The 25647-nt window shown below is 39.4% G+C and overlaps 1 protein-coding gene across 1 annotated transcript in view; it reads left to right on the top strand.

Annotated features, from left to right (window-relative positions):
- Window positions 1-25647, top strand: part of LOC122804215 (beta-1,4 N-acetylgalactosaminyltransferase 2-like) — a 432284-nt gene that overhangs the window by 193953 nt on the left and 212684 nt on the right. Inside the window, exons 6-7 of the mRNA XM_044073916.1 lie at window positions 6848-7028; window positions 11558-11644. Of these exons, the coding sequence (XP_043929851.1) occupies window positions 6848-7028; window positions 11558-11644 (268 nt within the window). The remainder of the gene's footprint in view (window positions 1-6847; window positions 7029-11557; window positions 11645-25647) is intronic.

Consider the following 25647-nt stretch of genomic DNA (forward strand, 5'->3'; position numbering starts at 1 on the left):
AAAATAGTTTGTGCTGAAGGGAACTTCCTGAACTCCATTGGAGTGAATGAGTTAAGGAAAGTGGTATACACACATATGTATATATATATATATATATCTATATATATATATATATATATATATATATATATATATATATATATATATTTATGTATGTGTGTGTGTGTGTTTGTAGATATATATATATATATATATATATATATATATATATATATATATATATGGGTTCTATTTGTTTTGTCGACAGTATAGTTCATCGAACTGTACTTTGTCGAAATTACTTTAGCGAAAGTGCATTTTGTCGAAAATGCACTTTCGCTAATGAAAAAAAAAAAAACATCCCGTTTGCATGTAGCATTAGTTGTACGTCAAAGTATACTGTTGATATACAACTAAGGAAACTCTTGTTGAGATCATAGTACAGTAGGGATAAGGGAATATTCCCTTTTCTCCACTGTAGTGTGATCTCAGAGTGAGGATATTAAAGTGGGGGGTGTGGGAGGTGCAGGGGGGCTTGCCGCCTTGCATAATACTGTGTAGTGTGTTTTTTTTTTATTTAGTTTTTTTATTTTGTTATATCGCAAAAGTGCATTTTCGATGGAATGCACTTTCACTGAAGTGAGTTCGACAAAGTACGGTTTGATGAATCGTACTGTCAGCAAAACAACATATACATACATTTGCACACACACACACACACACACACACACACACACACACACACACACACACACACACATATATAATTACTATTCCACTTCGAAGTGGCAATGATATGTATTTAAAAACACAAAATGTTTTACTTTATTATGTACCTGTCTTGTGCATTCCTTTAAAGACAACATCCTGTGCCTTCACTGTAAACCACTGTTACAGTGACACAAACTGCTATATTCGCTATCATGTGCAGCATTTCTTTTGTCTGCTGTATTGACTCATATAAGTGCAGCCAACCTCTGAGATAGTATATTTAGAGATTAGGGGTGGAGGAGATGCAGCTGCCCTACAAAACCACCATAAAAGGCAGATGGGCTTTCACTAACATGACAGAGTAAAGTGGTCTATGGGAAGCTGCACATGGGCAAATGGTCTACAGTAAGTTCTAGTAGACCTACTGCTCCTGTGCTAAGCTTTACTGTCTATATACAGACTGAGTAAATATTTTTTGTATGTTTTGTTTTGCTAAAATAATGTAGTAAGAGGTACAATAGATAAGCTCTAAAATTATAGACACCAAATTGCTCCATCTTGTCTGTAAGCCATGTATCTATGTGGCACAGAATAACTGTAGGCAAAAATATATTGCATAGAACAATTTGGGATGGGCAAAATATCCAGATATTTACCAGCACCAAAATATCTATAGATCTGAATATTTAAGACATTTAAACATGCAAGTCATACAATATATTCTGGATACTCTCAAGTACAAGAAATTTAGTTAATATGAGTATATAGCAAAACAAAAAAAAAACATGTTTACTTAACGTATTGTAAAATTCTCTTGCTCAAAACAGTACAATGGATTTGATGCTTTAATAGATTATATTGATCCCTAAGCTCTGTGGTGATGAGGGATGAAGGCCTGACAATAACAAAGGTGATGCAAGATCATTTATTTTTTAGTTTGGGCTCAGGAAGAGCCATAGTGTTAGACAAAGTATCTTGTTTCAGCTCATCCTTCCTGGAGGGATGGACTAAGACATGGTGGCTGTCTAGGTATGCCTTCCACAGTTGAATCACTAGTGTGGATCAGTGCTACAGGGGCATGCAGTCTCTATAATGGACCATGAATTTTGTTGAGTTGCACATAGAGGTGCGGACAAGTATACCGTCAGCTCATTGCACTCCTTCTCCTTAGATGCTATGGACATGATTAGGATGAGAAACAAAAGAAAAACTCCCTGATGGATGCCAGGGCAAAGGTCTCATAACTGTTTGTTGCACACAAATACTAGAGACAGAGTATTCCTTGCTGAAGGGGTGGAGAGACAAACAGGCCATACAGATCATGGTGTGAGAGCTAACGGCTACAAAAAAAAGATTTATACTTAATAAAACAAAAACTCATGCGAAGGTATTTGGGGGAATCTTGAGTTCCTCCAAATACAAGTGAAATCATGAAAAGCATGCAGTAAAACTCTAAAAGACTGTGCTAAGTTGCTACCTGTAAAAGGATATGGTAGAATGTTGCCATGCAGTTTACCAAAACAAAGATCCTGAAGCACAAGCTAAGCTATTTTCCATGGAATGAGAGGATGTGTTACATCTTAATGATGGAACTTAAGTTGCATAATATGTCTAGACCTGTAGTCTGGTAGTTAGCAGACAGGAGTAAAGCTATGAGATGCTAAAAAGCTGCTTTGTGTCATCCATTGTTGAATTCTCTCAGTCAACATAGGACTACTACTACTGTATGACTCTGAGGAAGTCATAATCAGACAATGCTATGGGGCAATTGGGTTTCTCAATGTTTCAGGGACCATATGCATTGTAACTATCTACAAACCTAAACTACAAAACTATCATCTTCTTCTCCTCTCAAATGTTGAGATCTCTAAGCTGCTAACTGATAGCAGAAAGTAAAGGAAGTGTAACCTCACACTTGCAATGCTGTTTTCTTCTCCAGTGCTTAGAGTGTTGATTTGTAAACAAATCAAAATTGTAATTTTATGTGCTTCGTGTCTTATGGTAATTTGATCAAGTTTTGCTAGTAGTGCCATGTCTTGATGAAACATGTTTAAATCAATTACCTCAAGTGGTAATATTCCCTAATATTCTTTATGGAATAAAGAATAAAAGCTTCATAAAATTCCTATATTCAGCAGAGTGTAAAGGTCATTATTTTTATTATTGCATTTAATGTCATATACATGCTCAGAAATTCTACAGTTTAATGCTGTCCCTGTCTTTCATACATAAAATACACTTCTTGAGGAGCACATTGCTAATACACACACACACACACACACACACACACACACACACACACACACACACACACACATGCATCCACAGATAAACAGACACTTTAGGGGAAAACTCTTAACCCCAACTTCAGTGATCCTTCAAATGACACTGTTAATATTACTAACAAACAAAGAGTCAGGAGTCAATGAATTTGCATCACTGAATCAGACCATGAAGGAAAATCCATCGGCATAAAATCTTACTTTTTTTTGTGTTATCTCTGGGTAGCCCATCATTTGCATCTGCTCCTTTCAGACAATAACAACAATTCAGCCTGGTAGTATCAAATGAATTGAGGGAAATACCTCTTAAAGTCTTATTATCATTAAATTAATTTAAAATTATCCATCACTATCTTCCTAAGTCCTATCTGATTCAACCACTGCTTAAGTTTCATTATCACCTTCCCTTGGCTGGATAAATTTCTTGCTCTTATTTTTCATCCCTGACACTACAGTATAGCAGAGAGGACTGCTACATTCTTCTGATACCATCCTTCAGATAAAGCATCAGACCAGTGTCCTATATTACTTAGATGGCTGCAGTTCATATGGTAAAAAATATCCTCTGTTACTTGTTAAGAAAGGGCAGAAGATCCTTTCCAGTGTCCTGGCTAAACTTTGTCCTGTCTGCATATATGTATATATATATATATATATATATATATATATATATATATATATATATATATATATATATATATATATATATATATATATATATATATATATATATATATATATATAGATATATATATATAAGTCTATATAGGTATATAGATATAGATTTATATACATTCATATATAAATCTTTTCTCTCCTGATATATATATATATATATATATATATATATATATATATATATATATATATATAGGTATATATATTTATATGGGTCTACTTCTCTTTATCAAAGAAACACTTCTTCATAAAAGAGAAGCAGACCCACACTTACATGAAAGTTCACTCAGCCAAAAGTGCGCTTTCGCAAAGAATGGTTCAACGAACCGTTAAGGAACATTGTGGCCCCGAAGCACACTACAGTGGGGAAAAAGGGAATTTATGTGTTTCCCCAATGTAGTGTGATCTCGGAGTTTGTATATTTAACTGAGGGTGTGTGGCTGGCACAACCCCCCCCCCCAATCAGGGGTACAGGGGGGCTTGCCCCCCTGCAAAAACGTTGTTTTGGTGTTCCTTAATGGTTCATTGAACCATTCTTCATGAAGGTACACTTTTGGTTAAGTGCACTTTTGTGTAAGTGTGGGTGTACTGTTCTTTTTTGAAGTGTTTCTTCGATGAAGTACAGTGGACCCATTTATATATATATATATATATATATATATATATATATATATATATATATATGTCAATAAACTAGTCCACTTAGAACACTTGTAAGTTCAACTGGATCTACTAGGTCATCAAACTGAAATAAACAAAACTGAAATGAATCTCAAGTAATTCAAAACTCTGACCACAAAGTGAGGTGATATACAGTTTTATGCATAAAAATTCCCTTTAGAATGTTCTTCAAAGCAGTTTCAAAAAAGTTAGGTGAAGGTCTGATACTTGTTCTCAGCTAAAAATAATTTCAACAAATTTCATCTTAATGAAAAAAAAAGATTGAGGGAAACAAGCCAGATTTAAATCTAATGTATACCCCCACAAAACAAATGTCATAGCTAAAATATTAGTAGAAATGCAAGAAAAGTAATACCAACACAACACAGAAAACACACACAGATACTGACCAGTGATCAATGGCTTCCATGCACATACTCGAGGAAAAATTGATCGAGTATCAGTAGCCTAATTTCTCCCTTCTTCAAGTTTGTGCGACCATGGATACAGAAGTTGAAGGGATGGGGGGTATCCTCCTCAGTGAGGGTGCTGGGAGGCTTATTCCCTTGCAAAAAAAGAGGTGTTTTTCACCTTTTTGGTTTGGGATTTTTTGTTGTTGTTTTGAAGCATCAACTTTCTGGAAATCAATGTTTTATAGTAGAACCATAGTAAACACAATTATACAGGTACTAATGAATTAATAAAGTGAGATCTGTGATAAAAAGACTATTTCAAATTGGTTAAACTTTCACTATTTAGTTTTGTCTTGTTTTATTACAGTGTTATTTAATTTTAAATATTTTATTTGAGTTTTAAAAGTTATAGTTGATGGCCAGAAATAAAAACTTGTGCTGCTTTCTGTTGATCTAAAGGTATTTGTTTCTGAATTGTGAGATGAGGTTATAAATCATGTTTTTATTTAAGGAAAGGATATCTGCTGAGATACTTTGTGAATATTTATTTCTGTTTGTATAATTTTACTCTTTTTCATGTTGTTTGATCAAATTTTAGTAAACTGTTTTTTATTTTACAGATATTTTTGAGTATTTTAAAGTTGTGGTTGAGGGACAGAAAGAACATCTTGTGTTGCCTTGTGTCATGCAAAAGAGATTAATTGTTTTGAAACTGTGGAATAAACTGAGAAAATGTATTTTTTATTTAATGCAGAGAAATCAGGTTGAGGATTCCTTGTGAGATTTGCTTCTCTGTGCATGCAAAATTGGATGAAGCTCAGTCTAGAATATACTGCACAGAAGACGTTAATACAGGGAATAAAATGATACCGATCGACTGCTTTTCTTAGGAAAAGCACCATTGACCTTGAAAACTAATCAAAATTACAAGATTACCTGATTTCAGACTTTACTATATAGTAAAAAGATTTATTAAGCACCGTAAAAGCTCTTGTTCTATCCACCAGTTTAACCAACCTTTTAAAAGAGCACTACAGAGCTAAACTTCAGTTTTAAACCTTTACTATTTATTAATAATTTGTGGACCCAATTTAAAATACCTTTTTGTTATCTTAATGAGGATTGAAGAAAAAAAATAATGTTCAGGTTCAAAAGCATTAAAATAAATTCATTGTAATGCATGAAGTTCTGTAATTACTCTGCAGTATTAGGGGAAAAAACTAACTTATTAATCATCTATCTGATGTCAGAAAGGTACGCAGCAAGCTTTGGTTAAGCACCCCTAAGCACGGCTAAGGTCAGGTGTCATGCCAGAGATGAATATGAGGAACACTGCTGGGTGGCAAAGAACAGCAGCAGAACGTAAAACAGCTTTTAAACATGTTAGAACTGTACTCTCCCATGTGCAGAAATTGCAGTGTGAAATATGAAGATGTCTAATAACTTTTAAAGCTCTTTGTTCTTCAAGGACCTTCTCATTTCTGTCTGCTGTCTGTTAGACAGCAATAAAGTGTTAAAATGGTTTTCAGTGACTTTGAGAGCTGATAAAATACTTTGTACTTTTATTCTCTTATAACTGGTAGTAAATGGAGCAGCTAAAGCTCCATCCACTACAAAGAATTATGATCAGGTCTCATGGCTCATGACCCTATGGTCTTGATAGTGAAGCCAAGATTCACTACTGATGAATTTCTTGGAATCCATGTCTTTAACACGATAAATTGGTTATAATGGAAAATGCAATCATAATCGCTTATATTGTCAGCCATTCATAAATAACCCTAGCATTACATTAAGCAATTTGATGCTATATACGCCCTTTTCTATGAAGCCAAAAAAACAAAAGTATTTAGGACTTCTTTAAGAAGGAAAGATTAATGTAAACTGGTAATACATGCTCTCCTGTATGTTCATCGATATTCTTGAAAATTCCAGACCAAAATACATTATTCTATGACAGGGTAAGAATGTTGTGTACTTGTATGTGTGGTTATTCTTACATGTTTATGATTGTACTTATAAATAAAAAGTTGCTGTATACTGAATGTATAAATCAATAACTTAAAAGTGCAGAGATACTAATGATTTTAATTTAATATAACATTTCCTTGCTTTTACTATTAGGTATCTTTACACGTGTCTACAGGTGTCCTGAACACCCTTGCAGAAGTTCCTCAAGATGTTGTAGAAGGACAAGGTGGAAAACAAATGAACGTTTCCATTTCTAACCCTGAAGTGTTAAATTTTATTCTGACAACTATCACGTATACTAGCACAGTATACACTATCAGTTCTGTTGATTTAGGTGAGTATATTTACAATAGATTTTAGCCCTCCCACCATACAGACAGACTGCTAGAAGATAGCTAATGTAATAAATAACTTACTTACTTTACTATTTTTATTGCTCTTTTTATATTAGCTGTGTGTTTCTTGCTGGATTATATCACTGTGGGATATTTACCAGTCAGATGCCTGTATGGATACTTCAGTGGGTCAGTATTTGAAAAATAAGACATAGGAGCAATAGGAATCAGGCATGCTCCCAAAATGCAAGGCACAACCTTTACTGATGTTACTACCTGCCTGTAGTGCATACCACCTATTGATGCAAGAAATAATAACCATTGTGAATCCAGTGGTGGAAAGTACCTTTTGGAATTTTGGCATAACTTTGTGACATTCTGTCAGGAATACTCAAAGTATGAAAGTATGATATGTTACACAAACATCGTATAAAATGCACATGAGGTTATATCATGTACTATTTGTTATATAGCTATTTTGGTACTGAGCCATCATATTGCTCCTCAGCCTCTAGAATATTCCCATTAGCACCATATAAAGTTCTGTCAAAATGTAATTCCAGCATGGCACGAAGGGAGTATAGTCTGTATGCCAAATGCTGTAGATTTCAAATAGCAAGTCACTGTCTAACATACACTACTCAACCCAGCCACTGGGGATGCACAAGCCAGTGCATTTCTTTTTGCCAGTCCCAAGCCCGGATAAATGTGGAGCGTTGCGTCAGACCTGGTGGTGGAATGAGGAAGTACAGGAGAGTATACAGAGGAAGAGGCTGGTGAAGAAGAAGTGGGATTGTCAAAGAGATGAAGAAAGTAGACATGAGTATAAGGAGATGAGGCACATGGCAAAGAGAGAGGTGACGAAAGCTAAGGATAAGGCGTATGGAGTGTTGTATGACAGATTGGACACTAAAGAGGGAGAAAAGGACCTGTACCAATTGGCTAGACTGAGGGACAGAGCTGGGAAAGATGTGCAGCAAGTAAGGGTGATAAAGGATAGTGAGGGAAAGGTACTCACAAGAGAGGAGAGTGTGTTGAGTAGATGGAAAGAGTATTTTGAGAGGCTGATGAATGAAGAGAATGAGAGTGAGAGAAGGTTGGATGATGTGGGGATAGTGAATCAGGAAGTGAAACAGATTAGCAAGGAGGAAGTAAGGACAGCTATGAAGAATATGAAGAATGGAAAGGCTGTTGGGCCAGATGACATCCCAATGGAAGCATGGAAGTGCTTAGGAGAAATGGCAGTGAAATTTTTAACTAGATTGTTTAATGAAATTTTGGAAAGTCAGAGGATGTCTGAGTAGTGGAGAAAAAGTGTTTTGGTACCTATCTTTAAGAATAAGGGTGATATGCAGTGCTGCAGTAACTACAGAGGGATAAAATTGATCAGTCACAGCTTGAAGTTATGGGAGAGAGTAGTAGAAGCTAGGTTAAGAAGGGAGGTGATGATTAGTGATTGGCAGTATGGTTTCATGCCAGGAAAGAACACTACAGATGCAATGTTTGCTGTGAGAGTGTTATTGGAGAAATACAGAAAAGGTCAGAAGGAGTTGCATTGTGTCTTTGTAGACTTGGAGAAAGCATATGACAGGGTGCCTAGAGAAGAGTTGTGGTATTGTATGAGGAAGTCGGGAGTGGCAGAGAAGTATGTAAGAATGGTACAGGATATGTACGAGGGTAGTGTGACAGTGGTGAGGACTGCAGTGGGAGTGACAGATCCGTTTAAGGTGGATGTGGGATTACATCAAGGATCAGCTCTGAGTCCTTTCATATTTGCAGTGGTGATGGACAGGTTGACAGATGAGATCAGACAGGAGGCCCCGTGGATTATGATGTTTGCAGACAACATTGTGATCTGTAGTGAGAGTAGGAATCAGGTTGAGGAGACTCTGGAGAGGTGGAGATATTCTCTAGAGAGCAGAGGAATGAAGGTCAACAGGGCTAAGACAGAATATATGTGTGTAAATGAGAGGGAGGGTAGAGGAATGGTGATGATGCAGGGAGTAGAGTTGGTAAAGGTGGACGAGTTTAAGCACTTGGGATCAACAGTTCAGAGTAATGGTGAATGTGAAAGAGAGGTGAAGAAAAGAGTACAGGCAGGGTGGAATGGGTGGAGAAGAGTGTCAGGAGTGATTTGTGACAGACGGGTACCAATAAGAGTGAAAGGGAAGGTCTACAAGGCAGTAGTGAGACCAGCTATGTTATATGGGTTGGAGACAGTGGCATTGACAAAAAGGCAGGAGTCAGAGCTGGATGTGGCAGAGTTAAAGATGTTAAGATTTGCACTCGGTGTGACTAGGATGGATAGGATTAGGAATCAGTATATTAGAGGGTCAGCTCATGTTGGACAGTTTGGAGACAAAGCAAGAGAGATGAGATTGCATTGGTTTCGACATGTGCTGAGGAGGGATGATGGGTATATTGGGAAAAAGATGCTAAGGATGAAGCTACCAGGTAACAGGAAAAGCGGAAGGCCTAAGATGAGGTTTATGGACGTGGTGAGAGAGGACATGCAGGTGGTTGGTGTGACAGAGCAAGATGCAGAGGATAGAAAGAAATGGAAAAAGATGATCCACTGTGGCGACCCCTAACGGGAAAAGCCGAAAGATGATGATGATGATGCTAACATGCACTACTCACATAGCTCTTCAATATATACTGACATGCAGCCATGATGGTAGAATTACTAATGAAATTTCTGAGGTCCTAGTCATACATCTCTGTCGTTACCATCACTACATAGTCATGAAACCACAAGAAACTCTCAAATGGTTGACAGTACTTCACAGTTCCTATACATAGAGACTACACACCATTTGCAGAAAATTTTCTTCATGAGCATTCTGTTATTTGACTTTTGTCAAAGGTACATCTGAGAGTCATAAAAATGTATGTATACAATATCAAGGTATTTTGAAAGTCACATGTTTTGGGGAAACCAACTCTGTGGCAAACAGGTGACTTAGGTTTAATTATTGGTTCAGGCATTTCCAGTTCAGTCTTCCTCATTAAAACTTGTCCTCTTGCCTGTCTGTGTTTTTCCTCTGTGTTCTACTACTTCCCATTTGTGGTAGCACCTACACTATTAGTCTTTGTGAGTGACTTACTCCATTGTAAAGTCTCTCTATAAACCGGAGTAAGTGACTTACATGGAGAACAAGTCTTTCTGAATTAAATTCTTAGACTGGTTATAATCCTGAGTTATTTACAAGAAAATACAATTTTTTTTGGGGGGATAGGGCAAAAATATATTGCAAAAAGGGATATTTTGCCAAATTCTGTACAGATGAGTGGTGGTGTGAGGTGAACTTAAATACAAAATAGAGTAATATAAGTAACTCTCTGTCTCTGGGAAGATGGCCCTATGTATATATTTATATTTTTGCATATGTGTACTCCTGATAAATTTTTTAAGTGTTATTCAATATTCTATCCTACTTCTTAGGAACCGTAATTTTATTTTATGTTTTTTTTTTTTTTTGCATTCTCTTATCCAAATAAGATGTGACTACTGGTGACATATTCATTAATAATCCCCTCAGTACACTACTTAATTACAAATATTCTTGCATAGCATACATGAAAATATAATGCACGTTACAGCGTCTGTGTGTCACATATCATTTAACATTCTTTTATTGCAGCACTGCTTTTTCATATATGTGTGTTCATCTTCTTCAGACTTGGTACTTAGCATATGGTCTGGCTATGAAAATATTAACCTTCCCAGATTTCCAATGAAATTAGGCATACAAAACTTCTTGGTACCCCATGTTATATTACTGAAAATGTGTAAAGCACTTATGATATTTCATGAATAGCTGTAGTAAGGGTAAGGCAAAGAGGGCAGCTGCCCATACACAAGCTGTCAGGGGAATGAAACATTTGGACCTCTTAAACAGTATATGTAATCAGTTAAGTAGCCAGAAATGCAATCATGCTTACATTTTAGGGTTCACATGTGACAGTGTGTTTAGAGATGCCAGTCTGTCCACGACAGTGCACCTTGAGCTGTTATTATTGCATGCATGTGTGTGTGTGTGTGTGTGTGTGTGTGTGTGTGTGTGTGTGTGTGTGTGTGCAGCGAAGAGCTGAAGGTCTTTTCCTTTTCTTCAACTTCTTGTTACTCTAGGGTATTCTTGTTTTTTTTTTTTTTTTGGCAAGGAGGATGGGTGCCCGATTCAGGTTTTGCAGGCATAACAAATGAAATAACTACACTTAGTAAATACACCTGCTAGTTAGAATAATACTAGAAACTAAATTGTTCATAAAAAAAATATATGAAGCTGCAGGACTGACCCTAGGAAAAACAGTTATTCTCATAACAACAATATTCAGTGACTTTGTTTAAGTTATTTAAAGGACAGAATCTGCTTCTGAGCTTCTTGAAGTAGTTGATATTTTGTAATGTTATTGAACTTTTATGTTATCTGAGCATTAGCATTTTTTAACTGAAATGTTTTATTTGCTTCAAACTGTGAACTTATCACTCATGTTTTTTTTTTTTTTTTTTTTTGCTTTCTTCAAGTTCGTTTTGAATTTGAATCACATACTGCCATTTTCCCCATCAAAATTAGACATCCAGAAATGTTAAAGTTATATGACCATGGAAAAGGTAAGTATATGATTTAAAATGGCTTGACTGTTTTATAATATAACGAGGTCTCATATTACTTTCTGCTATATTTCATTTCTGAGCAGTTCAGTTTTTGCATAAACTGCAAGCCAAATGGATTACCTGACTTCCTCACTACCTGGCTCATTTACTTTTGAAAATCTGTGCTAACTCTCCACTTCTGAGTTATTCAATGTTTCATTTTAACCTGGTGATGTCCTCTTTCTATTTTTTTTTCTGTTGAGTGATAAATTGAATCCAATTAAAAACAGATGGATGAAGGTATAATAGTTGCTGGAAGGCCTGCCTCATTATATGCCTAGTCTGAATACCAGTGCTGTATTTCCCTTTCTATAAGTAGACATTCCCTGGAATTCAATAAACTCTGTGCAGGAATAGTGCTATTCCTGCATGGAGTGGTTCAAGTCCATACAGCACAGCAGTGCACCTTTCATATTTATGAAGGCACACTGCTGCGTAACCTACACGGACACGAACTGTGAACAAGTGCAGGGGGAAAGTTGATAGAAAACAGGTCATGCATCAGCATGAATTACCGAAGGATAGAAGTCTGAAAGCAAATGTATGCCAATATTCCCTGACAGCAATCCTTGTGGACAAAGGCAGAAATAATGGGGGAATGATACAATAAAAATAGGGACACATCTGAAAAATTGCCCTCATACATTTAGAAAGTTGCTAGAAAACAGGATATGCATTAGGAGGAATCTCTAAAAGATAGAAGCCTGAAAGCCAAACGTATACCATTATTTCCCAATTGCAGTCCTCAGTGACTTGTCAGAACATCACAATACTTACTATTTAGCACAATAATATAATAATAATAATATTATAATTTTTTCTAGGTTAAGGAATGTTTAAGAGTAGCTAAGCGGGTGTGCGTGTTATGACCCTTCGCTTACTACAGCTTAAACATCCCATAAGAGATAAATACAAATATACAGAAGAAATGTCCAACCTGAGATAGTGTAGTGCTTAGAGTCCTGGCTTTACATGCACGTGTCCACAGTTTGACTATCAAGAGAGGCAACTTACTTTTATATGGAAAAGTAGTGTTAAAATTGTTTTTTTTAAGTTAAATTATGTAGCAACTGTTTTTTGTCAACCAGGGTAGTGTAGCTGGTGTACAATGTAAGTATGAGTGCAAATAAAATGTGAAACCACCCATGTACACACAAGTGCCCCATACAGTATAGTCACACCCCTTGCCAATGTAAGGAAAGCACATAGAGGGATGTCATGTAAAGTACATCATATACACTTAATAAATTAATTCAGTCCTCTGATATATTTAAAAAAATAAAAGTGAGCAATGGTTAGCAATGCTCAGCTCTACTTAGCAAGTGTAACTATTGCTAAGTCATGAATGCTAAGCAGCAGGTAGCTCAGCTAAGTGAGTTTGCTCAACAACTTGCCCTTTAAGCAGTGTTAAAACCAGCTTAGCAGATTTGTGGAGCTTCACCTTTTCAAAATGATCCAATGACAGCAAAGGGTGGGAATATTGCACTATTTAAACAGTGCAGGTGGGAATACAGCCATAAACTGTTATAGTCCAGCTGTGCAGATACAATGGCTGGCGTAGGAAAGGGAGTGCACTTTCAGGCACCATGCTGGAGAATTCAGGAGTCCAGTGTCATGGTTGAACTCCTAGTTAAAAACCATGAGGAGAGACTGCTGCAGGACCAGTACCAGGACTCCCAATACAAAGCAGAGGCCTGGGACCATCTTGCATGTAACCTCACCAGTGCTACTGACATCCCCGGACTGGTGAGCAGGTACAGCACTGCTATGCAGACCTAAAGCGTAGGAAGGTGGGCACTCCTGGACCAGTGGCTCCAAGATGAACAGGCTCAGAATGCTCCAGTAGTGTGTAAGTATCACTATCAAGTAGCTTGTAGCAAATACTAGCCTGAGAATGTGATAGACAGATATGCATAATGTGTGCTTTTCCCTCCTGCAGTTGCAGCAGAGAAGGCTGTGAATGTAGAACCCATGGTGACAGACTGCTGAGGCTGTGCTAGCAGGCTGCTGAGTACAAATCTATTTTGCAGTATTTTGTTAAAATAGCTAAGAATTAGTACATTGCTTACTGCTAGTAGGTACACTGTTACTGTGTGAACTGACTAAATAAAAAAAGTATGACTGATGAATATTGAAGTACAATAAAGACCTTTAAAAACTATTGGGTTTATTCTGGTATGTTGTTGTAGACATATATAGAATGTATACAGGTTCTTCACAGCAAATATGGCTGTGACAGCATACATTAACTGAGGTGCATCTGTGAATTAACTGTTTGGAAAAACTGGAGATGGTGTAGCTGTAAAATGAGATATAAATTAAATGTGAAATATATACTGCACTAAGCTCTGAACCCTGAATAGTAATATGGAAAGTATCAATGTGTGTACCATGCAGCATTGCCTTGTGTTAACCTTTGCTTTCCAGGTTGTAGTAATCCAAAGGAGTAATGCACAGTACAGTAACTATCTGTCATGCATGCATCACAAAATTACAAGTTCAGACTGTCTAACCAAGAGACTATTAGGCAGAAACCATTGAAGCAAAAAACAGTAGTTCCCCAGTAGCTCAGTGGGAAGAGAAATAGATGCATTGTTAACTTTGTACACCCATACACAGTTTGAATCCAAGGAGTGATACTAAGATGCACTGTCTATATACGAGGAATCAGGAATAAAAGTAAAAACAATCAAGAAGTGTTAACAGTTATTTTCCCCACAGGTTTAACAGGTAAGTAAATGTTGCCAGTAGCTGTATGAAGGGTATACTAATAAACTGTGTACAACACTTCAATTATCCCACCACATGCCTACAAATGACAGCAGACTAGGTACATACAATATGCACTCTTCCAGAATCATACCACTCAATTGTACAGATATTCACTGAATGTCCAGATATTTGTCTCAGATTTGTGGTCCATTTTACATAAAGTAGTGGTATCATGGCAAATCAGTGGCAAACCATTATAGACTGAAGTTAGAAAAATAACGATAGACATACAAGTGTCAGAGGTCATATCCATCAGAAAAGCCATGCAAAACCTGTTATTTTTATCAATTTTCTAAGAGCAATATCTAAAAATTGCTCATATTTATGGGCCTTTATGGCTTTGTCAAGATGTCATGCTCTAAGAGGCTGAGAGGTATGTTTCCGATACATGTCTCTCAAGAGTCAAGCTGTCATGGTTAGTGGTCAGTGCTGCAAATAATCCTGGACACAGATAGAAAACCAGTTGACATGCCAGCAGCACACTCACATAGCAGTTCAGGGTACCCCTCCTGTGCTAGATATGAAACTCTGACATGTACGAGTCCCCTCTAGTCATGTACCCAGAGTTGTCACAGTTTGCCTCATACCATTCATGGCTGACAGTTTAATAGGTATGTATGTTTGTACTACAGAAGCTATGGCCATAGATAGATGTAAAGTGAGGGCAGATGTATTGAGCAGTACTGTTGTGGAAAATAGAAGCATAAACAGTTGTTAATGGATTTTCTGTCTCTCCCCCATCTGCATCAATAATTATTACTCATATACTATGGGTATGTTGTGCTCCAACCCTAATGTTGGAAATTGTGTTATATTATTGTTAATATGTTTGATTGCTTGCATGTTAACATATCTTGTTCAAATAGCTTTGTTGGTGGCCTGTTGCCATCAATGTTACTGGCATGATGTTATGATGTATACTGTTATTCCATTTAGGCATGTGTTTTGTTTGCTATACAACTGTTTCAAATCTGTTTTATGGGGTTAATTGGAACACTCATGCATGCTGTTATAACTAATCTTGAAATGTGTTGTTCATGACTAACCAGCATATTTTGTAAAACCTCAACACCATAGCACCAGGCCCAGCATGTCTGGCACCCAACCCAGATCTCCTTCATCTGCTGGTCCTGCACCACCTTCGGGTGGAACTACCACAGGAGACAGAGCTCGTCCCGCCCTGGGAGTGGGCACGGACAGGAGGCTGTCACCCACAGTCAGGTCTGGGGTTTGGTGTGCAGCACCCTTTGATCTGAGTTTGGAGAGCAGACGTGCCAGATTGAGAGCCACCTGGTGCACCTCAACGGGGAGGCTGCTCCTCCTGTCCAGCCTCCAGCACAGCCACCTTTGGGGCAATGAAGGTGCAGTGGTGAATGCCCATGGGTGGGGATCTCAGTCCCACTGTAACCATATGGGGGCCCATGGGCTTTGGATTCACAACCACCCTCCCCATCAAATGTGTTTACCCCCCTCATGTGTCATATACCACCCCTGTCTGCTCTCTTGTCTGTCTTATCTGTTCCCTACCCAACCTACCTCCCCAGATGTGCCTACAATCCTTCCCCAAAATCCCACTCTCACCTTAAAAAAAAAGGAAAGGGCATCTGTCCCAAAAAAATATTGCCCCATACATAGCTGTCCATTTTGCACACGTGTCCACTGGATATATGTAATCTGTTCCAATTGGCTTGACAATACATTTCTGTTGCCCTCACCTCTCTCTCTCTGGGGTTTGAGTGCCCAAATTCCCCTGCAAATTCTGTACAAATGCACAGCTGTTGCTGTATAGGAAATGGACAGCTATGGACCTTCCCTACAGCCATCCTGCATGTCCCTAGATATCTTTCATATTGCTTTTCCCCCTGCTTGCCCGTTTCACCACTTTCCTATCACCCCTTTTTCTTTACTTTTAAATAAATTATCATGGGTGTAAGCGAGAGTAAGTGGGAGTAAGTTTGCATGCTGCTAAGTGAAGCCAACACTGATTAAGCATCTGTATAGTTAACCATGTGTTGGCATTGCTTAACAATGAGCAAACCCACTTAAAACTGCTTTAATCACACTGTCTCCATCAGCCACTGTTCTGCCTAGCAACAAAATAATCAGCACTACCAAGTCTCAAACCAAGGGCCTGTAAAGCACAGTCAGAGCAATGTACCACTACATGATTTGAGCTGCAGGGATTGCTGATGCCTTTTCAAATGTATCATGCAGTAGAGTCATTCAAAAATAGGGAAAAGATTCTGTAGAATCAGACAGGTTTTGAATCTATACATATACACATGTATATATGTATGGAGATGCATATATATGGAAAATATATGCATAATATAAATAGAAATATACATATAAAATATATACATATACACACACACACACTCATATATATATATATATATATATGTGTGTGTGTGTGTGTGTGTGTGTGTGTGTGTGTGTGTGTATATATATATATATATATATATATATATATATATATATATATATATATATAATACCTCAGAACCATATCTCTCAAACTCTTACTGCAAGAAATCTTGCCAAAGTCTGTCAAAATGGGGGGACAATGGGCCAAAACTAGGGACATATTTTAAATATTGCTCTTATAACTGTAGAATTTTGCCAGAGTGACAGGGTTTGTTTCAGCATACATGTTCTGAAAGATGCTAGTTCTGAAACTGAAATGTATGCCATCATTTACTGACAGAAATTCTCAGATCATCACAGTGATTTACCAGGGAAATAAAAATAATGAATCTGTGGAACAGACCAGAAATATGAGCAATAAACCTGGACATTCTGAAACCATCCAGCCAGTCGAGAGGTATGCTCAGAACCTCTTAGTGCAATGAATCTGGACGAAGCCTGACAAAGTGGGGGAGAAGACAGTATCTGTCTGCCTGGGATGACATGATTGACAGACCTTGATGCTTTGCCAGAGATGACCTGCATCTGTCACCCCTGGTCTTCTGGATACTGGCCAAGGCTCTTGCCACCCCTATAGTGCCGTGTTTAGGCGGTGTTCCAAAGACTACATTAGCACCGTAACAGCTAAAAACAAATGCAATCTGAGGGTCATGCTGCTCAATGCTAGAAGTCTAAATCTCAAAATGCTCTTGCTCGAAGCACTCCTTAAAATGGAGAACATCGACATTTGTGCTGTAATAGACACCTGGTTCAAGGCAGCAGAAAGCACCCCTGCACTACCAGGCTATAACTCATTCCACACCTTTCGGCCCTAGAACTTGGACCAAAGCTCCGTGGTGTTTCCATATTCTTAAAGGATGCACACACCTCCAGACTGGTAGCCCAACATAATGCATCAGAGATACTTCAGGTGCAGCTAACATTGGGTAAGACAGCAATTCAGGTCGTAGGCTGTGATAGGTCCTCAACCATGTCCCAAGGCTCACACTTCATGTTCCTAAGCACCCTGGAGAATATTAGGGTCCAACCTAACTTTCTCTTACTGGGCAACATCAACTACCCCTCCATTAACTGGGAAAACTACTCATGTACCAATACACCTGCTCAACCTTTCCTGAAGTTCATTAATTCCAATGCCCTGGACCAGTTCATTCTTACTCCGACTAGAGGTAGCAGCATCCTTGACCTGGTCATTACTAACATGGGTGGCCATTGCTCTAAACCAATAGTCAGCTCCTCCCTGCTTAGATCTGACCACAAACTAATCACCTTGGAAATCCACACCCCCCCCCCACAAAGGCAGCCACCATGAAAAACTTCTCCAAAGCTAACTTTGGGCTCCTAAAACACAGGTGGCTAACTTCACGACACCCATGTAAATGGAGAATAGTTGTATGACCACTGAATCATACACCAATGCACTGTATGAACATGCACACAAATGCATGGATCTCGCCATACCCAATAGAACCAAGATGCTCTCCTCCAAAAAAAGGAAGACAATCTGGTAGTCCCCTGCCATAAAAAACTCTGCAACAGAAGGAGGAAACTTTTCCCAGGGAAAGAATTTGCTTAAAAGCCGCTTCAATATTTTGCCATTTCAGGCTTTTGAGTTCGACCAAGTTGCAATCGAAAGAATGTGTCTTCGGTCTTCTAATAAGGACCCTCCAAGTCAGACTGCTGACTAGTCATGACTGGAGTCCCACAAGGTTCGGTCCTGGGTCCTCTCCTGTTTGGTATCTACTTCTCTGGTCCAGGCCAACACAAAGTGGCTCTGGCTGACAAAGTTCAAAGTCGATTGCAAGTTGGGAGCTATTATTAACTCCCCAAGTGATGCTGAGATCCTGCAGAATGGCTTCACTGAGACCGACTGATGTCATAACCATGACCTTAAGCTCAATAACAAAAAATGTGTCATCATCCCCTCTGGTAAAACCCCTGTTGCCATGAATTACCAACAAATTATCAACAAAGAAGGTGTTATAATAGATCTGGGAAAACAGGTTGACAGCAACCTCTCATTTGATCACCACATTGCCACTGTGGTTAGAAAGTCCTTCTATGTGGCACATGTCATTACTAAGGGTTTTGCATCCAGGAAGAAAGAGGTCATTGTCTCCCTATACTCTTCCCTCATTAGGCCAATCATCAAGTACCATGCCCAATTTGGCATGTACCTCACTAGACACCTGCAACAACTGGAGAGGCTGCAAAAGTACCTCACAAAGAGGATCATAGGCCTTAAACATGTCCTATATGGACAGACTAAAAAAACTCTTAACTATTCTCTGTCTCATATCGCCTACTTAGAGGCAATCTCTGCTTGACTTACAAAGCCATGTCAACTCAGCTCTGTTAGAAATGCTACATCTAAAGAAATCCCAATCTCTCCACACTACACTCTCCAGAGACCTCAACCTCATTACCACAATTAACAGAACATGCTGGAGGGACAGGTCCATAACCAAGAGACTGCCCATGCTATGGAATAGACTTCCCATACATATCAAGCAGAGTACCTTGCTGACCCTCTTCAAGAGAAACCTTGATGAGTGGATGGGAAACAGAAAATTTACCCTGTGGATAATTCCAGTGGCTCTACTCAACAGAGGCACTGGGAACTAAGATCGGGTGGCACTATGTCAGGGAAATCCTATGGCTAGGCTTGTAAAAGCCCCAGGGTCATTAGTCTAGTACACACCTATGAACCTATGAACCTATGAAAATAGGGACATATCTGAAATACTATAGTAGATAAGCTGACACAGTTGCTGCAGTAACACCCTCCTGTCTGTCCTAACATATATTGACTGAAATAGCACAAGTCCGACACTCAATTACTTCTCACCAGTTAGTGACTTAAACCATCACATCATCTCACTGATGTGTCAGAAATACACAACACTTATGGGGGCCAGGCAACAGTACATCCTACAAATATCTGGACATAACATCACATTAGGGAAACTACTCTCAGCTGCTAAGCATGTCTCCAAGCACCATCCAAACTATACTCAGACTGACACAACACTAACCCAAATCCGCTATGGGGAATTACACATGTATTTGCAAATATATCAGGCACTACAGGGGAGTAACAGCACTGAAAAGCTGACACCAGTGTGAAAGTGCATATCCACAACCAGTTTTACCACAGTCAAAGTGACATACCAATAAGCCAAATGAACAGTACGGTATAAGGACTGTGTAAACCAAAACATCTCATCATGTTTGCCACTCACACACTACCCCTGCATATACTTGCCCAATTCACAGTGTAGTATGATGCCTGACCATGGTATGGGACATGTCTCAGTCTGCCCCTACAAACATATATAGCTGATAGGCCACCAGAAACTGGAGCAGCATGCACAGTCAGAAAAGGAGCTATAACACATAACATATACTCCCTTCGCTGCACAAGCCAAATAACATTTACACACTACACTGCTACACAGTCCTGACAGTCTGTCAACAATTGCCAGAAATACACAGATCTCTCATCTCTTCAAAGTCTCAAAGAATGTCCAGGCTTGTCTTCATATATAAGGCCTCTTACACATAACATGTCTGGCATTCTGAGACATCACTGGGATGGTATCAGGAATGTAGGCACTAAATAATGATATACCCTAACTATTAACCTCTTACTGCATGACATCTGGACAAAGCCTGACATACTTGGGGACAGAGGCCCCAAAACAGGGGCATATGTGAAATAGTGCTGTTATAAACTGAGATAGTTGCTGGTGTAACATGGTTTGCTGTAACCTATCTTTACTGTGGGATATGAAGTCAGAAACACAAATGGATGATACCATTTACTGACAGCAATCCCCACAGTATGCTACTGATTTTCTAAAGACAAAACTGTCTCAGGAACACACCAAACATGAGAGTCCAAAATCTGGCCATTCTGCAGATAGCCCTACAGTTGAGAGTTATGTCAACCACATAACACTGTCAGACTTAAAATCATGCAGGAGAAGCCATGTCCACACAAACCCTGTTAAACTAGCATTAATTCAACTGTATAACAGCATTTACATTCTGTCCCTATGTCTGGAACATTCTACCCCAGTTTGTTGGGCTGTCTCCATAGTTGTCGTTGTAAGAGGTATTGCAAGCTACCCTCTGTGATGTAGTTTATACACCTCCATTAAGTCCTTCTCACAGGCAAGGAAAAGGGGCAACACCCACATGAAGTACTCAATTATAGGAGTATGTTGCCATGTCACTGGCTATAGGAATAACAACACAGGTGTCCTGCATGCAATTCGCAAGTGGGGGATACCAATTGGTGCACAGACCATCAGCTGCTCATGAGCATTATCTACAAAAGGCAAGCTGCTGCCTATGCAAAACAGATGCATACCATACAACATCAGAGAGAGAGAGAAAGAGAGAGAGAGACAGACAGACAGACAGACAGACAGACAGAAAAACAAACTAACCAACCAACCAACCAACCAACACATATTGGAATCAAACCAACCATACTTGGAAAAAAAAGGTATGTCAAACAAGTAAGCATGTAATGGAATGAAGTAGGGGGTATGTAATAATGGGAAATAGGAAGTTCAACAAATATGTCTCAGCAAGACTTGCTGCACTGATATATTGCTGATTAGAACCTATGGCCATAGCATCTGAGTGTGTCTGCAGTGACATATATCACAGCTCAGGCCCCTAAGTCACCCCAGGAAAGGATGGCTCACATATGACAACTTCTGGAGTGTGTTTTGAACAGTACTGACTGTGACACTGATAGGACAGCTACTGGGATGTCGTAGATATCCATATGTTAATTGTGAATACAACTATGATATACATGTTTGTCTCGGAAATGTGAGAGACCTATACAGGGTATTTGCATAGTAAACTACTGTTGCAGATGTGTGTGTTGAACTACATGTGATATACTGAGCTCATACCATTCAACTGTCCAGTGTTATGCACACTGACCATATGTGTGCCTCATATTTGTAGTCATTTACTCATAGAGTTGTGTTATGTCTGGCAAATCATTGGCAACCTGTGAAGACTGACATTACAACATCTCCTTCTCTTTCTTTTAGCTGTTGCCATTAAGGGACGCCACAGCGGATCATCTGTCTGCATTTCTTCCTGTCCTCTGCATCTTGCCTGTGTCCCACCAACCACCTGCATGTCCTCTATCACCACATCCATACACCTTATTGTAGGCCTTCCTCTTGTCCTTTTACCTGGCAGCTTCATCCTTACCATCCTTTTCCCAATATACTCAGCATTCCTCCTCAGCACATGTCCAAACTATCATAATCCCGCTACCTTCTGGCTTTGCATCCAAACCATCCAACCTGGGCTGACCCTCTAACATACATATTCCTAATCCTGTCCACCATCATCACACCCAGTGCAAATCTTAACATCTTTAACTCCACGTCCAGCTCTGACTCCTGCCTTTTTGTCAGTGCCACTGCCTCCAACCCATATAACATAGCTGGTCTCACTACCCTCTTCTAGACCTTCCCTCTCACTCTTAATGGTGCTCTTCTGTCACAAATCACTCCTGACACTCTTCTCCACCCTCCCCATCCTGCCTGTACTCTCTTCTACATCTCTTCCCAACACTCGTCATTACTCTGAACTGTTGATCCCAAGTATTTAAACTGATCCACCTTTGCAAACTCTACACCCTGCATCCTCACCATTCCTCTATCCTCTCTCCCATTCACACACATATATTCCGTCTTTGTCTTGCTGACCTTCATTCCTCCCCTGTCTAGAGCATATCTCTACCTCTCCAGGGTCTCCTCAACCTGTTCCCTACTCTCACTACAGATCACAATGTCATCTGCAAACATCACAGTCAATGGGGACTCCTCTCTGATCTTGTCTGTCAACCTGTCCATCACCACTGCAAATAAGAAAGGGATCAGAGCTGATCCCTGATGTAATTCCACCTCCACCTTAAACACATCCGTCACTCTCACTGCAGACCTCACCGCTGTCACATTACCCTTGTACATATCCTGTAGCACTCTTACAGATTCCTCCACCACTCCTGACTTCCTTATACAATACCACAACTCCTCTCTAGGCACCCTGTCATATGCTTTTACTAAGTCCACAAAGACACAACACAACTCCTTCTAACCTTCTCTGTACTTCTCCATTACCACTCTCAGAGCAAACATCGTATCTGTAGTGCTCTTTCCTGACATTAAACCATACTGCTGAGCGCTAATCCTCACCACTCTTCTTAACCTAGCTTCCACTACTCTTTCCCATAACTTCATGCTGTGACTGATCAATGTTATCCCTCTGTAGTTACTACAGCTCTGCATATCACCCTTATTCTTATAATTGGTACCCAAACACTTTTTTCACCACTCCTCATGCATCCTCTCACTTTTCAAGATTTCATTAAACAATCTGGTTAAAAACACCACTGCCATTTTCCCTAAAAACCTCCGTGCTTCCACAGGTATGCCATCTGGACCAATAGTCTTTCCATTCTTAATCCTCTTCATAGCTTTCCTTACTTCCTCCTTGCTAATCCATTGCACTTCCTGATTCACCATACCCACGCCATCCAACCTTTTCTCTTTGTCATTCTCTTCATTCAACAGCCCCTCAAAATACTCTTTCCCTCATTATCCTTTACCTCCCTTATCTGCTGCACATCCTTCCTAGCTTGGTCCCTCTGTCTGGCCAATTGGTACAGGTCCTTTTCTCCATCCTTAGTGTCCAACCTTTCATACAACCCTTCATACGCCTCATTCTTACCCTTCGCCACCTCTCTCTTTGCCATGCACCTCATTTCCTTTACTCCTGTCTACTCTCTTCATCTCTCTGACAATCCCACTTCTTCTTCACCAACCTCTTTCTCTGCAAACTCCCTTGTACTTCCCCATTCCACCACCAGGTCTCCTTGTCCTCCTTCCTCTGTCCAGATGTCACACCAAGCACGTTTCTAGTTGTCTCCCTTACTAGCTCTGCTGTAGTTACCCACATATTTGGAAACTCTTCCTTGCCACCCACAGCCTGTCTTAACTCTTCCCTGAACTCAACCTCACAATCACCCTCTTTCAGTTTCCACCATTTGATACTTGGTGCAACCCTCACACTCCTCTTCCTCTTCTTGATCACCAATGTCATCCCACAGACCACCATTCCATGCTGCCTAACTACACTTTCCCCTGTCACCACTTTACAGTCTCCACTCTCCTTCAAACTGGCCCTTCTGCAGAGGTTATAATTCACCTGTGTGCATCTTCCTCCACTCTTATATGTAACTATATGCTCATCTGTCTTGTTCAAATATGTATTCACCACAGTCATATCTATCCTTTTCATAAAATCTACTACCATCTGACCTTCTGCATTCTTCTCCTTAACACCATACCTACCCATCACTTCCTCAACCCCTTTGTTTCCTTCACCAACATCCCCATTGAAATCTTCTCCAATCACCACCCTCTCACCCTTGAGTACAGTCATTACAAATTCATCCAACTCACTCCAAAGTTTTTCTGTCTCATCCATCACACACCCAACTTGCAGAGTGTATGCACTAACAACAATCATCATTACACCATCAATTTACAGCTTCATAAACATAATTCTATCTGACACTCTTTTCACCTCCAAACAAACTCCTGGCATACTGTTCCTTCAGGATAACCCCTACACCATTTCTCCACCCATCCACACCATGATAGAACAATCTGGACCTGACTCAGATACACCTAACCTTACCCCCCTTCCATTTGGTCTCTTGCACACACAATATATCAACCTTCCTTCTGTCCATCATATCAGCTAGCTCTGTCCCCATACCAGTCATACTGCCAACATTAAAGGCTCCTACCTTCACTACCACACTCTTAGCCCTTCTCCTCTCTTCCTGACATATGAGCGTCACACATTCTCCAGGGTATGTCTGTGAATGCAAAAGCTACTGTGCTATCATGTGACTAACGTGTATTACAGCAATATTAAGAAAGCGTCACAAATTTTGGCCCATCGCTTTCCCATGTATGTGTGGTGTCCCCCAGATGTTCTGCTCTAACAGGTTGACAGAAATGATTGAGCAGCAAGAGTGTAAATACAGTGTGCCATATTGATATAGAACAGAAATGTATATCAGGTATTAGCTGTGTACATGTATGTATGAGTAGGCGTACCTGGCTGCCTCATAACAACAGACACGGGATGCAAAATGTCAGGTAAATAAGCTGTACATGTTGTACACCTGTGTAATCATAGTTGCTGTGCATCCAACAGATTTAGATTTCTACAGGTACTGGGTGTTGCATTGCCCTGACACAGACATGGGTACTAGAATAAGCATGATTATCAGGTTGAAACTGGAGAAGTGTCCAACTGTGTTATGACCTGGTGTCCACGCCCACTACAAATAGCTATATGACCACTTACATAGCTGTATGGACTAAGCAATACCTTACTTGTAAAACCTGTCTCCACCAAATTAGAGTAATCCCCTTTGCTTGACAACAGCAATACACAAACCACATAACTAGTTATTATATTGGCTGTGCAGGGCAAAGTAGGAACAGGCACCAACTTGGCAGCAAGTCAACCTTTATCTGAACGAGCATATAAGGTCACAGGTGGATTACTGTAAGGCTAATTATGAGTACAAATTGGACACATCCACCAAGGGCAATCACAAGGCCATCTTCACATATATCTGCAATCTCAGAGGCAACACCCGACCCACCCTGTAATGATGGTCAATCACACCACATACACAC

This window comes from Protopterus annectens, chromosome 6.part0, assembly GCF_019279795.1.
Source record: "Protopterus annectens isolate FY-2018-M chromosome 6.part0, PAN1.0, whole genome shotgun sequence".
Taxonomy (NCBI): domain Eukaryota; kingdom Metazoa; phylum Chordata; order Ceratodontiformes; family Protopteridae; genus Protopterus; species Protopterus annectens.